A 14,707-nucleotide genomic window follows, 5' to 3' on the forward strand; every position below is an offset into this window, starting at 1 on the left:
GTGGGTGAGTCACAGATAAGCAGTATAAAAGCAGATCTGTTGAAAAGAAGTTGCATTTAATTTTGCACTCTACTGAAATGACATAAAAAAATATGCTCCATGCAAATAGAACTTTTGAAACTTAATTTACTGCCAAGTATTCATCAGTTGATGTCCTATTTCATTATTTAAATATATGTGCTTGGCAATCTTCTGTCAACTTCAATTTAATATCTATGGTAGCAGTGACCCGACAATATAAAATGTTTCCACCATTAAATAAATGCTCCTTACACATCTCTAAGACTAAAACAAATAAGCACTTTTTGTTGTTGCTATAATAAGTTGTAAAGTCAGCATCTCTAACAAAGAATAACTTCTGCTCTACAGACAAAACTTCATTCAGTTCACAATTTCATATATGGATGCTTTCATAAACTAAAGAATCTCTAAATTTATTAATTCAACATCTGTTACAAACCCACGAGAGCTTCCTTCCACAGCTGCTTACTAATAACATGCAAAATCATGTTTAAAGCAAAGATAAAATTGGCATAATGACACCTTTAATACAACTAACCTCTTTTTTTTTAAGTGACATGCACATTGAAATATACAAGAGACTTTTAAAAGTTTGTGGGAGGGGGGGAAGTTCATGGGAATTGAATTAAAAGGTAATGAAATGTTTCCATACATTTTCTGAAGCCCTCCTCATATATTAAATTTAAATGTGGGCATATACACATCCCAAATTAAATTTCCTTGAAAGGTTCAATTGGTTTTTAGAAAAGATTGCTGATACATAACTCATTCACTCAACAAATAGTTATTGAGTAGCTAACAACTGGCAAGCCTTGTGTAAGTGCAGGGAAATACAGCAGTAACAAAACAGAGTTTTATAATGTAGTGGTACATGATCATGAAAACTACATGATTAATATCTTACTCCTCCCACACACATCCCAGTCTCCAATGATCCCTGCAATTAATCTGCCCTGAAGTTCACATCAGAATCTATAAGACAGAGATCAAACATAAAATCCACTGCTGTGGAGTCGTCTGACTCATAGCAACCCGATACAGGTTTTCTAAGACTGTAAATCTTTACAGGAGCGCAGTCTCATCTTTCTCCTTCAGTGCATAAGGCCAATGTCTAAACTACCTTGCCACAACATTATTCAGAAAGAGCTTTTAGAATAATTAAGAGCCCTGGTGGTGCTATCAGGTAAGTATTGGGCTGCTAACCAAGAACAGCAGTTTAAACTCAAGAACTACTCCTTGGGAGAAAGATGAGGCTATCTGTTCCTATAAAGATTTGCACCCTCTGAAGCCCTACGGAGGGTTGCAATGAATTAGAATCAACTTGATGGCAGTGAGTCTTCATCTTTTCCACAATAATTACTTAGTAAAAGAAATAATCTCTTAGAAACTGAAGAGCAGAAGGAAAGAGTAAAGAAAACATATTTTTAAATAAGCGAAGAGGAAATAAGACTCAACACAGAAGAGAAGAAAATCTTTGGAATAATGATGAAGACCCCAGGACTGCAGTTATGCTCAAAGTAAACAAGTGGACAAGCCAGTCGACTGGAGCTAACCAGTTTTCTCAGGAAACAAGTTCTCTGAGATGATGAAATGAGCGAGCACCTCAAGTGTCTGAACACATGGAGTAGAATAAATAACTGGTGGGAATGCTTGGGGATGAATTACAGTGCATAGAAACCTAAACAAACAGAAGGCTTTCTTTCTTTTTTTTAATTAGAATAAGTCAAAAGGAAAGTCATCCTCGTACATTAAATGGCTCATCTGTGACTGAGCATTCAGAAAGACCTAGGAAAAGATGTCCCTTTGATGACTAAAACACCCCTGACTGAAGGAGTCCTCTTTTCAATCACTTCATATGCATGTGAAAGCTGGAAAAGGAATAGGGAAGAACAGATATATTCTAATGGGAGTGCTGGCCATGAATAATGAATATTGACTACTGACCAGGACACATCATCGGGAAAGACCAACCACTAGAAAAGAACATCCTATCAAGTAAGGTAGAGAGAGGGTAGTGAAAACCTGGGAAACCCTCTGTACAGGTTAGAGTGACACAATATTCACAACAATGACCTCAAATATACCTAGGATCGTGAAGGTAGGCAGGACCAAACACTATTTTTGTTGTAATCAGGTTATCCTGAGGCAGAGGCAACTCAACAGCATGAATACAAATTACATGCACAATAAACACTGATGCCAAAATATATACACGTTTATATATCCGAGGGTAAATAAAAGAGTATTGCTACTAGCATTATATTTCATACAAGCACACCGGTTTATTCCATACAAATCGTTTTTAAACCTAGGCGATCTACATCTGAAAATTAGATAATGAAAACCCTATGGATCACAACAGAACACTGCCTGCTTGACTCTCTTACTTTCGACATCATGTCTCACTGCCATCAATTGAATGCTGACTCACAGCCACCCTATAAAACAGGGTAAGCTGCCCCTGGGACTTTCCCACACTGTAACTCTTTACAAAAGTAGAAAGCCCCATCTTTCTCCCACTAAGTATGTACCTGGTGGTTTCCAACTGCTGACCTTGAAGTTAACAGCACAACATGTAAGCACTATGCCACCAAGACTCCTCAACACATCATCATAGGCACAGGAAACCATGTTTGGTGAAGTACAGGACCAGCAAGCACAAGGGAGATCCTTGGTAAGATCGATTGAAATAATAGTTCCAACAACAGACTCAAAACACCCCAGCAACATTGAGAATGACATAGGACTAGATAATCTTTTCTTTATTATTCTGTGTGCATGGGGTTGCCTTGTCAGTCAACTTGTTGACATTACACTATCTGTATCTGCACACAAATCTATGTCTACCTGCCTACCTACCTACCTTACTTTGATAAAAATAAAAGACTAAGAGGGGGGTAAAAAGCATTAATAGAAAAATATAATGGTGCCCCCCCCCCCAGAAGAATTCACTTCAGTGGAGAGCACTGAAGCTACACCTCGGAGAGAGGGACATGTCTGATCTGAGCACACAAGAGCAAACGAAGGGGGAGGGAGAGAGGGTGGAGCACATCCTAGTCCACCAAGCCCTGAGGATGATATTCCTGCTCAGAGCAGCCAATGCACAGAGAGGGTTATAGGGCCAGCCCCACCACAAGAAAAGACATCCCTCACTGACCCATAGCACTACAGGGGACAACAATGAAGTCATAGTGCAGTAATTGTTCCCATCTGAGGGAGGCAAAACACTAAGGGCGTGCAACAGAATAGCAAGGGGAGCGGAGCAATGAAGTCCCCAGGGAATACCAAAAATAGACTGTGGGGCCAGGGCATGGCACCCCATCAGACTCACACACACACACAAAAAAAAACACTCCTAAAGGTCAACAAGCAGGCCTTGAACTATTTATAGGCTTTTCTTTATTTTTTTGTCATTGATTTTTTTGTTGTTGTTGTTATTCTTGTGTTTCTTTTGTTGCTTTGTTTTGCTCTGCCTTGTTTTTGTGCATATTATTGCCTCTGCATGTCTATTTAGCTAAGATAGGTTGGATAAACAATTGGGAAGAGAAAGCGATGGGACCGACGGTTCTGGCGGGACATGGGAAAGGGGGAGGCAGAGGAAAGAAAGTGGGTATTAACAGACCCAGGGTCAAGGGAACAACAAGTGATAGAAAATCATTGGCGAGGAGTGTGTAGGAGGCCTGGTAGGGCTTGATCAAGGACAATGTAACTGAGAGGAATTACTAAAACCCAAATGAAGGCTGAACATGATAGTGGGACAAGAGGAAGGTAAAAGGAAATAGAGGAAAGAACTAGGAGGCAAAGGGCATTTATAGAGGTCTAAATACAGACATGTACATATGTGTACATGTACAGACATGTAAATATGGACAGATGTACATATTTATATATGATGTTAGGGAAATAGATCTATGTACATATATTTATAGGTTTAGTATTAAGGTAGCAGATGGGCATTGGGTCTCTATTCAAGTACTCCCTCAATGCAAAAACATTGTTCTATTAAACTGGCATTCCTTGATGTTCACCTTTCTGACACAATCACAGAAGACAAAGAGGTTGTATAAGCAAATGTGGTGAAGAAAGCTGATGGTTCCCGGCTATCAAAAGATATAGTGTCTGGGGTCTTAAAGGCTTGAAGGTAAACAAGCTGAGAAGCAACAAAGCCCACATGAAAGAAGCACACCAGCCTATCTGATCATGAGGTGTCAATGGGATCAGGTATCAGGCATCAAAGACCCAGAACAAAAAATCATATCACTGTGAATGAGGGGGAGTACGGAGTGGAGACCCAAAGCCCATCTGTAGGCAATTGGACATCCCCTTACAGAAGGGTTGGGGGGAGGAGACAAGCCAGTCAGGGTGCAGTGTAGCACCGATGAAACATACAACTTTCCTCTAGTTCCTAAATGCTTCCTCTTCTTCTCCTCCTGCACACTATCATTACCCAAATTCTACCTTACAGATCCAGCTAGACCAGAGCATGTACCCAGGTACAGATGGAAACACAGGGAATCCAGGAAAGATAAACCCCTCAAGACCAATATTGAAAGTAGCAATACCAGAAGGGGAAGGGGACCAGGGAAGGTGGGAGAGAGAGGGGGAACCGATAACATATAACCCCCTCCCACGGGGATGAACAACAGAAAAGTGGGTGAAGGGAGACATCGGACAGTGTAAGACATGAAAAAATAATAATTTATAAATTACCAAGGGTTCATGAGGGAGGGAGGGTGAAGGAGAGAGGGTAAAAAATGAGGAGTTGGTACCAAGGGCTCAGGTAGAAATAAAATGTTTTTTAAATGTTGAAAGCAACAAATGTACAAATGTGCTTGACACAATGGATGGATGGATGGACTGTGATAACAGTTGTATGAGCCCCCAATAAAATGATTTTTTTAAAGCAAGAAAACAATATAATAGAATGTAAGGAAAAGACTCAATACTAAAGATACTGATAAATTTCATCTTAAAATCATCTGGATTATTTAGAACCACTGAGAAAGCTCTATACACTGATAGAAATTTTATTTTCAATTTCCAATCCAACTCCATACAATATTTGGAGCAAATATTTTCAAATCTAACCTCACATGGGGCAATAGGATGATATCACCATGAATAAAAAGTACATGAAGATCACTGTAAAAAAAAAATCAATCATTTCATGAGCAAAGTTACTCAATTTAACCTTTTACTAATAGCTATTCTAAGTATTCTTAAGCACAACACTAAGTGTCACACTACTCACAAAGATTTACATTATTAGGTATCAACTCTATTTAGACTAAGCAAATAAAACTATCTATGAATTTAAAGTCGTCAAAGTTATTGAAAGGAACATAAATTTTGAGATGGGTACTTAGATTCAATCCTGGTCAGCACTTCCCCTTGGCCCTATCCCCACCCTTGCAAAACTAAGTTTTTTCCCATCATCTCCCCAGCAAGTGAAAGTAGTTTTCTTTAATTTATCCATACACCTTGCCAGTCAACATTCATTGAGCACTTAAAATAGACCAGATACAGCATCTATCCTGGCACTGGTAGGTAAGATGTGGCAGTCAGCTTCCACATCTGAGTAATAAAGACTATACACAAACTATTCAGAAAATGCAATAGTGATGGAGGACCACTTCATGTAAAGTAGTATGAGACTGCCTCTCAGAGGCCATATGATCTAACAGGGGTCCTCAAACTTTTTAAACAGGGGCCAGTTCACTGTCCCTCAGACTTGTTGGAGGGCTGGACTATAGTTTAAAAAAAAAAACTATGAACAAATTCCTATGCACACTGCACATATCTTATTTTGAAGCAAAAAAAAATGGGGCAAAAACACCAGGCTGGCTGGATAAATGTCCTCGGCGGGCCGTAGTGTGAGGACCCCTGAATTCTAGAACCTCATATGAAAATGAACCAAACATGTAAAAATGTGTTAGTAATTTTTCCAAGTTAAGCAAAGTAGCAAAGGCCCAGAGTCAGAAAAGCATTCCAAGAAAAAAAGGCTAGTGTGGCTAGCCTGGGAAGAGAGACAGGACTTTCAACTCCCATAAACAGTCTTGAAAACCCACAGGGGGTTGTTATGAGTCAGCATTGATTAGATGGCAGTGAGTTTTTGAGTAAGTGGCGAGTTTATAAGATGGAGATTATTATGAGAAAGGTTGGAGTCTTAAGCAGAAGCCAAATTATTTTGGGTCTTGTAAGCCATCATAAAGGAACCCTGATGGTATAGCAGCTAAGCATCTGTAGCAAAATAAAAGGTCAACAGTTTGAACCCACAGCTTCTCCATAGGAGACAGATGAGGCAGGCAGCTTCTATAAAGATTTAGAGTATTGGAAATCCTATGGGGGCAGTTCTCTCTGTCCTATAAGGTCACTATGAAACAAAATTTGACTGCAAGACAAAAGGTTTGGTTTAGGTTTAGGTCATTATATAAGTAGCCCTGGTGGAACAGTAATTAAGTACTAGGCTGCTACCAAAAGATCTATGGTTTGAACCCACAAGTCACTCTCCAAGAAATGTAGAAGTCTGCTCAGTAAAGATTCAGAAGCCCTATGGGAGAGCTCTACTCTTGACTCAATGACAGTGGGCTTGGTTTAGGGGTGGGGGATGGGAGGGTGGCATTATATGAACTATACAGTAGTTTATTCTACTAAAGTAATTGTAAGATTTTAAGGAAAGGAGAAGTCCTGGTGTTGCAATGGATACACTCCTCTGCTGACTGAAAGATTGGCTGTTCAAATCTACCCAAAAGCTCAATGGAAGAAAGATCTGGCAACCTGCTTCTGGGCCAGGAAACCTTCTGAGATAGTCAATGTTTATTGTGCCAACCTGGCTGATAAACACATGAGGGATTAATTGAAAGGTGGAGAGATAAATAGTTCAGTGAGCCTCGCCTTTCTAGTTCTCGGGTCTCTTGCTTCTGATGGTCGCACCAGAATGCAGCTGCCTTAGCCAGTTCCCTGCTTCAGCCAGCTGGCAAGGCTCACTTCCTGAGAAACACCCCTGAAAAGAAGCCACATGGACCTACCCTGATGCAGCCCTGGGTGCTAGAGCAGCCGTGTGAGACCCCTGTCAGCGCTGAGATGCTTACACACTCACTGATTCGGCTTTCCTCCTGCAGTCGGCGTCATTGTGTGTTTTGTGAGATTGAGGAGGACTTTGTAGATTAGTGTCAGACATATGGGCTAATGTTGGATTTATGGGCTTGGACAGCACTGGGTTGGTGTGCTTTCTTAATGTACACTTACCCTTTATATAAAACTCTCTTATAAACATAGGCGTTTCTATGGATTTGTTTCTCTAGTCTACCCAGACTAACACACCTTCTGAGGTAGTTCTACTTTGTCACATGTTGTTAGTTACTATGAGTCTATATAAACTATGACACACAACAATAAGAAAAGGAATGACAAGATCTGACTTAAACTTTATGACACTCACTCTGGTTGCTGTGTGAAACTATGTAGGGGGAAAAAGAAAAGAAACTATTTAGGGAACCACTGCATGGTGTCTTGGTAAGAGATGTCAGAAGCTTGGAATAGCATCAAGACAGAAGTTAACAGATGAGAATGAATACCACCCTCACAGGTCTTGGTAATAGATTCAAACTAGGAATAAGGGAAGAGGCCAGATGGTGAGAAAGGGAGGAATTGAGACTGCCTCCAGATTTCTGGTTTACCAACTGAGTGAAGAGTGATACCATATACTACTAAGGGAAAGCTAGGGAATGCCCATCTTGATAGAAGGGTTTTTTGTCTTTTTTTTCATAATGGAATCTCTCTAGACCCTTTCATGAGGGAAAGTTATTACTAAAAGGCATGAAACCATAGCAATTCCTAAAAGGCTTTTCCACAAGGGTAAGACCCTGGAACAATCTAACTTCTTTATAGAAATGAAAAGAGAAAACACAGAACTTCCTCAGTAAAACCACATTTTAGCAGCTTTACTTCTTAATGCAGTCCACTAAGAACCATGTTATAGCAAGAGTCCAAAATAAGTTTTCCTGAAACTTCATGAGATACTGATGAATTTGGAATTTCTATAAAAGAGAGCTTTATGTTAATGAATATTAAATCTCTAAACAAAAAGGGCTATGAAGAAATGGCTTTGAATACTGGTCATCTTTGAAGAGCGAGGTCTCTGACTATGAATTATTAACAGTAAATACCCCAAAAGCTAGTTTCATCAGACTTATGTATATTAACAATTCACCTCTGATCTTCAAAAGCTGTTTATTATTAAACTAGAAGTAAACTTAACAGCACTCAGAAAGAGAAGGGTGGCTCAATTTAAACAAAAGTATCATGTAACCCAAAGGTAAAAGCAGAAGCATAAACAATGACATGCCCTGAAAAGAGAAGTCAGGCTTCCTGGAAACAACATGAAAAGAGATGTCAATTTCACCTCAGCCTTTTCACTACCACTTTCCATCTACCAACTTTTAACCCAAATAAAAAATTTAAAAAGAGGAGGGGGGAGGGTCCCTCTACCACTGCAGCTGATTATACAGTACAGCTTCTAACTCAAATTCTCAGAATTGCTAGTACATGAAAAACAGCAGATTTTTCTTTAATCACAGCAAAAACAATCACTTCCCTTTTCCTGTGACCTATCATATAATCAAGCACCAAACATTTTGCCTTTGAGCTGAGAAAACACCTGATTATTTATTTACTATATTCGCAACCCTAGACATTTTTTTTCTGGGAAGCAACCCTAAATGCTGTTACTGTGATGGCCCAATATCCAAGCACAAAGAAAGACAATGAACAAGGAAAAAACAATCAACAGCTGTCAAATTCGGGCAATGGGGAGGTCACCGCTCAAGTGACATCACCTCATTCTGTTCACCGCCCCCCCAAATCCAGAACTCATTGGTGTATTTATTTCCTGTTACTGACACTCCAAAAGTATGAAATGAAAAGTATGAAGAACAAGCACCTTTGTAACTACTTAGTGCTTTAAAAAGGCTGTGAAAAAGGAACTAAAAAATAACTGAATTTTTCTACAAACTTTTTGAAGGCCCCTCATATACAAACAGACTAATTTAAAACTGCCTCTATTTTTCTTTGTAAGAAGAGATAACTAGGTATACTTGCAAAAGATTTCATGAAAACCTACCATTCCTCACTATTGCTAGGGAGCTCACAGATATATTTAACAAATTCAGATGAAGAAAAATAAATGCTCTAATAAGGGAAAATAGTGCATCCCAGAAAATAGCCTGACTGTGAAATCCTGTCCAGTTATACAATTATATCCAGTTATACAATTATATCCAGTTATACAATTATATATTATGCTTAAATTGCTAACATCAAATCACATGTAGTACAATATTAATGAAGGTTTAATACAATAAAAATTGGTGAACATAAAAATAATCATGGTTAGGGAGTCAAGGTAGTAGAGCATCTTAAGAGTTAATGGGAAAAAAAACTGAAGAAAAAAAGTTGGTGGATAAGCAAAATAAAAAGTACTGTATCTGCAACTATTACAATCTTAATTAATGCACCAGCCGACACAGCAACCTACTAGAGACTAGAAAATTAAATTTATAGAGCCATTAGATTCCTATAAGGAGTCCTAGTGACACAGTGGTTAAGTGCTCAGCTGCTAACCAAAAGATGGTGGCTCAAGCCCACAGGCTGCTCTGTGAAAGAAAGACCTACTGACCTGTGAAAATTACAGAAACCATGTAGGGCAGTTCTACTCTATTACATAGGTTATTATGACTAGAAAATCAATTCAATGGCACCTAAGATCAACAAGATTTCAATAAATTAATTCAAAGTGTTCAAGAGATAATATCTGTGGTAAAAAAAATCACATAGTATACACTGACATTAACTAGTAGGGTTAGTTTTTTTAAGTTAACTTCTCTAAGCCTCAGTATCTTATTCTGTAACTTCAATGACTATTGGAATGACTTAAAATGTTGTGACATGAAGTAAAAATTCAAATATTAACTAAATCAGAATGACAGGACTCCTTGCCTTCAGTTACTCCCTTTCTCATTCCACCTTCAGTGAGTTATTCTAAAAAGGAAATCATGTGATTTTTCCACTTAAAACTGTCAATGAATGGTTTTCTACATATTTGATAAAGTTCTAACACCAAAATTTGGCATCAATTCTTTTCACATGTGGGATCCAATCTACCAATTTACCTTCAAATCCTACCACTCTGCCCAAACACCACTCATTCATCCCACCTACTTACAGCAGCAGCTCCCAGATACAATTTTTTTCTAAAATATATCTTTGACTTCCCACACATTCAAGCCTTGGTACACACTACTCTTTCTGCCTAAATCCTGCTTCACCTTTCAAATCCAATTCAAAGGACACCTCTTCCACAATACTTTCCATCACACATACTTTGCATGCCAACAGCACTTCCTTTTATGCATCACAGGACAAAATATAAACTCAAAACTAAAACCATACTCACTGCTTTCAAGTTAATTTCAACTCATAAGAACCCTATTTAAGGTTTCTGAAGCTGTAAATCTTTAAGGAAACAAATAGCCTCATCATTTTCCCTCAGAGTAGCTGGTGGATTTGAACCTTTAACCTTGCAGTTAGCAGTCCAATGTTTACCACCATACCACCACCTGGGCTCCTTAGCACATAAACTCACTGCCATCGAATTGATCCTGACTCACAGCAACTCTGTAAGACAGAGTAGAACTGCCCCAGTGGGTTTCCCAGGCTATAAATCTTTATGAGTATAATGCCTCCTCTTCCTCCTGCAGAACAGCTGTGAGATTCCAACAGCTGACCTCATAATTAGGAACAGCCTAATGAATGTATAACCCACTACCCTACCAGGATGATTGGTAAATGATATGCATATATATTGTTTTAATATATTATTAAATTATCAAACATATCCTAAGCAGGACTATAAATAGAAGTTCTAATAGTCTATTGGAGGAGCACTGGTTATGCGCTCAGATGCCAAGCAAAAGGTTGGCAGTTCAAAAGTACTAGCTGCTCTGTAAGATAAAGATGTGACAGGCTGCTTCCCTAAAAGATTACACCCTTGGGAACCCTATAGGACAATTCAACTCTTTCCTATAAGGTTCCTATGAGTCAGAATACACTCAGCAGCAAAAGATAATATTCCATCATCCCATCTATGGTCTTCCATACCCACTGAGCTGTTGCACTTCAGTGAGAACACTGACTCAGGCTAGTGAGAGTCTTAATCATCTTTGTTTTCTTCAAGTCTAACTCGGCCAACATGCATTAAGAACTTCCTGAATGAACATTCAAAAAGATTAACCCACACAGCTAAGTTCATCACTTAGCTATTTAGTTGAATGTAAGTATCAAAGTCTACTTAAAGAGACTAGAAGAAATCTACCCACTATATAACAACAATTTAAAGGTAAGAACAATTTTAATTCAGCCAATCCTTTGGGGACAGGGCAGTCTCAGTTTCCAGAATAATGAAAGGAAAGAAAGAGAAACAGGGAAGGGAAGACCGAAGAATTTAAAAACTAGAGCTTTTTAAGGTTACTTAGAATTCTGAAATACTCATTTTTCACTTAATGCTCTTTGAATGGCAAACTATATTCCAAAGATTTAAGATGTATATTTTAGAAATACACAAGCTACAACTTTAAATGCAATAAGAAACAAGAGATGAAAAATTGACAGCTAACTGTAGCTAAACTTCCTTAGGAAACACACGCAATCTAGTTTTCTAGGGAAGGCTTACTGGTGTTGTACTCAATATGTTTAAGAAAGAAAAATAAAAGGTACCATTAATGTATCTCCTTCATTTTTTTAAAGATAAACTTCAAAAATATTTTTATGTAAATGGCACATATACACACACACAAAAACCCCTCCAAACTCACTGCCAACGAATTGAGAATCACATAATTGTATTAAAATAGAATGCATAGCCAATCTTGCTGAGTTCTGGAGCTTCTGTAATGTAAGTGAGAAGTCACTATCCTGCCCTTTCACTCAGCACTATTAAATGTTATCTGTCATTAACATAACACTTCATTCCCAGGCCCAACTCTCCAAGATAAACTGCAGACATTTCCACATTTGTATATGGTCATATATACTTGACTTTTTTAAAACCACCTAATTATGGGTAGGCATTATTTAATGCTCAATAATTTTAAGAAAAACCAATACTGAAATATTTCAGTAGTTTTCAAGCTTGTTCAATGATTCACATAGCACATATTAGAGGACTGTGTTTTCAAATCTTGCCTTTTCTTTTCCATCATTCACCTGAGTCACTATAAACAAACAAGTGAGAATAATGGAGGATGGTTTAGTAAATATGTAGATTACTCAAGATCCAAAGAAAAAGATCCCTTTAAAAGTTCTCAAACCTTATTCATTGTTAGCTTTATCAAGCTTTATAAACTCCTTCTATAACCTTATTGAAAGAAATTCTATATGAAAGTTTGACATTTACAAAAGTACCACATTTTAAAAAATACATCATTCCTGGTTTACTGGTAGAAATGTTAACTGATGAACTCCGTTCCCACTTTTGTTTTAATTTTCCTCTGCAGCAAAACTGGCAAAATATATTCACTCAAACAATAATTACAAATAAAGTTTTAACATTTTCCTCTTTCCAAATGCATGTGCATTAAAATTCAGTGGGCAGACACATCATAACAAATTTAACAAAATCTGTCTAAAATGCACAATTAACTTCACTCAGATTTACAAAGGTACGATCCATTGTTAGTCCATTAAGCAGGCTAAAATTGGACAAAGGTTTAATTTTAGGATTCCTTAATGCCGGCTACATCACTGATGTTCACAATCTCCAACTTCAGAAAGTAAACACTTCGGAACCTTGAAGCTGTCCATCAGTTTGACTGATGTTCTCTTTCATGCCATGTAAGCCATTGCCTAATTGAGGCCAGACCTGTCAGGCTCGAAAAGCATCCTGGAAATGACTACTGGGGCTGGAAACACATCAAGAATTTGGACTATTTCTCATATTGAGGCAGGGAAAAAAACCCTCAAGTAAGATTGATCCATAAGAACAATCACTGTAGTGTTCCTGGGGTGGGGGTGGGGGTGAGAGGATGACACATAAAAAGCACATTTCTGTTATTCTGATTAAGTCCCAAACCAACCCATCTAAATTCTGCATTGATTTTCAAGTGATGCTGACCCACAGATTCTCTCTTCTTCCTACATATGCACAAAAGTTCCCTATAACACTGTCACTTTGAATGCCTGCCTTTCAATCTAATTTTGATAGCCTTAGATCCAAACCCATCACCTAAAGAGCTTGGCTGCTTTCTTGATTGAAACCTGTTAACAGTTAATGCCAAGCACCTATTCTGCTTCGCTGTCTTCACGTCTTACCAAGAAAACCCACTACACAGCGAAAACAAATGCAAGCACACACACACACTCAAATCCCAGTGATGAACACATCCAGGCCATAAACTGTGCAATAGACACTTCCAGTTAGCATGTGCTTTAGCGATCTTGGACAGCGCTTTCAGAGTAAGTGGTAGGGGGTTGGGGCTGTTAGCAACAGACAGTGCATCAGAGCCAATAACCAGCAGGCCAGGGCTGGCAGCAACGGCAGTCTCCAAAGGGAGCGACCACACAATATCAGAATGCTGGATTTTCGAATACCATTTTATAGGGGGGCGGGGGCGAGAACTGGGAATCAAGTGCAATTAAAAGGCTTTGGCCAGCGTCTAAGATGGAATCTAAGACAAGGTCTTGTGGCAACACCAGCTGTCCTGCCTCATCTCACCTCAAACACAACTTAATTTCAGATCGTTCTGATCAAACTCCGTCGCTCAAAGGCTGCGGGGCGGCAGAAGTGGATGGCAAAGGCCCTCGGCAAAGACAGACTTCCCAATAGAAAAAAAGGGGGCCTCTACGAGCAGAGAAAAGAGCTTGGCAGCTGCCGCCTCTCTCCCTTCTAGCCAGGGCTGTTCGTGTGATTGGGGGGTTACATGAAGGAGTGATATGGAGAAAATGGCAGTAAACGATGGGGGTGGGGGGGCTGGAAGGGCTGCAGCCACCCAAGATAAGGCGGGGAAGACTTCCCTGGACACATCCAGGACAACAACGCCACCGGACAGCACGAGCATTGCTCTCCCAGCGCCTGATACCATTCCAACCGGAGAAAGCTTCGCCCCCTTCCAAACGACCCCAATTTCCAAACACCGCTTTCCATTGCTACCACCGCCCCCCTCCCCCTCATATCCCCCCACCGCTGGCCTCTTTCCCTTCCGCCTCAGGGGCCCCTACGCTCGCAACCTCCCCTCCCCTTCCCGGGTCACCCACCCTCTGGACAGCCTGTCGCCGGCCTCCCCGGCAGCTCGCCCAAACCCCTCCCCCCCTCACCTCTCCTCAGCGCCTCCTCGTAGCTGAGGAATCCAATCCGTGACTCCTTGGCGCCCATGCTCCCCTCATCCCCTCGGCCGGGGGTCGGAGCCTGATCTCGCCCCCACCCCCCTCTCGCCTTCTCGGCGTCCCTGGGTGACGGTGTCGGCGTCCCCCGGTCCCCTCCTCCTCCCCCGACACTAACAAGTGCGGCTTCTGGCCCGGCAGCTCCTCCCGGCCGCCGCCACCGCCTCCATGCCGAATCACGTGACCCGCTCCCACCCCGCCCCTTTCCCCTCCCTCCTACTCCGCCCTTGTCCCTCCCCCCTCCTCCCCTCCC

The 14,707-nt window shown here is 40.1% G+C and overlaps 1 protein-coding gene across 2 annotated transcripts in view; it reads right to left on the reverse strand.

Annotated features, from left to right (window-relative positions):
* USP32 (ubiquitin specific peptidase 32) overlaps positions 1 to 14,464 on the reverse strand; it is a 207,356-nt gene extending 192,892 nt beyond the window's left edge. For both annotated transcript variants that reach the window (XM_004706988.3, XM_045299563.1), the window contains exon 1: positions 14,389 to 14,464. In XM_004706988.3, coding sequence (XP_004707045.1) covers positions 14,389 to 14,446 — 58 coding nt within the window. In that variant the 5' untranslated portion in view covers positions 14,447 to 14,464. The remainder of the gene's footprint in view (positions 1 to 14,388) is intronic.
* Between the last annotated feature and the right edge of the window lie 243 nt (positions 14,465 to 14,707).

The sequence above is a fragment of the Echinops telfairi genome, unplaced genomic scaffold (assembly GCF_000313985.2).
Source record: "Echinops telfairi isolate 266 unplaced genomic scaffold, ASM31398v2 ScPeMD7_7458;HRSCAF=8496, whole genome shotgun sequence".
NCBI classification, from domain to species: domain Eukaryota; kingdom Metazoa; phylum Chordata; class Mammalia; order Afrosoricida; family Tenrecidae; genus Echinops; species Echinops telfairi.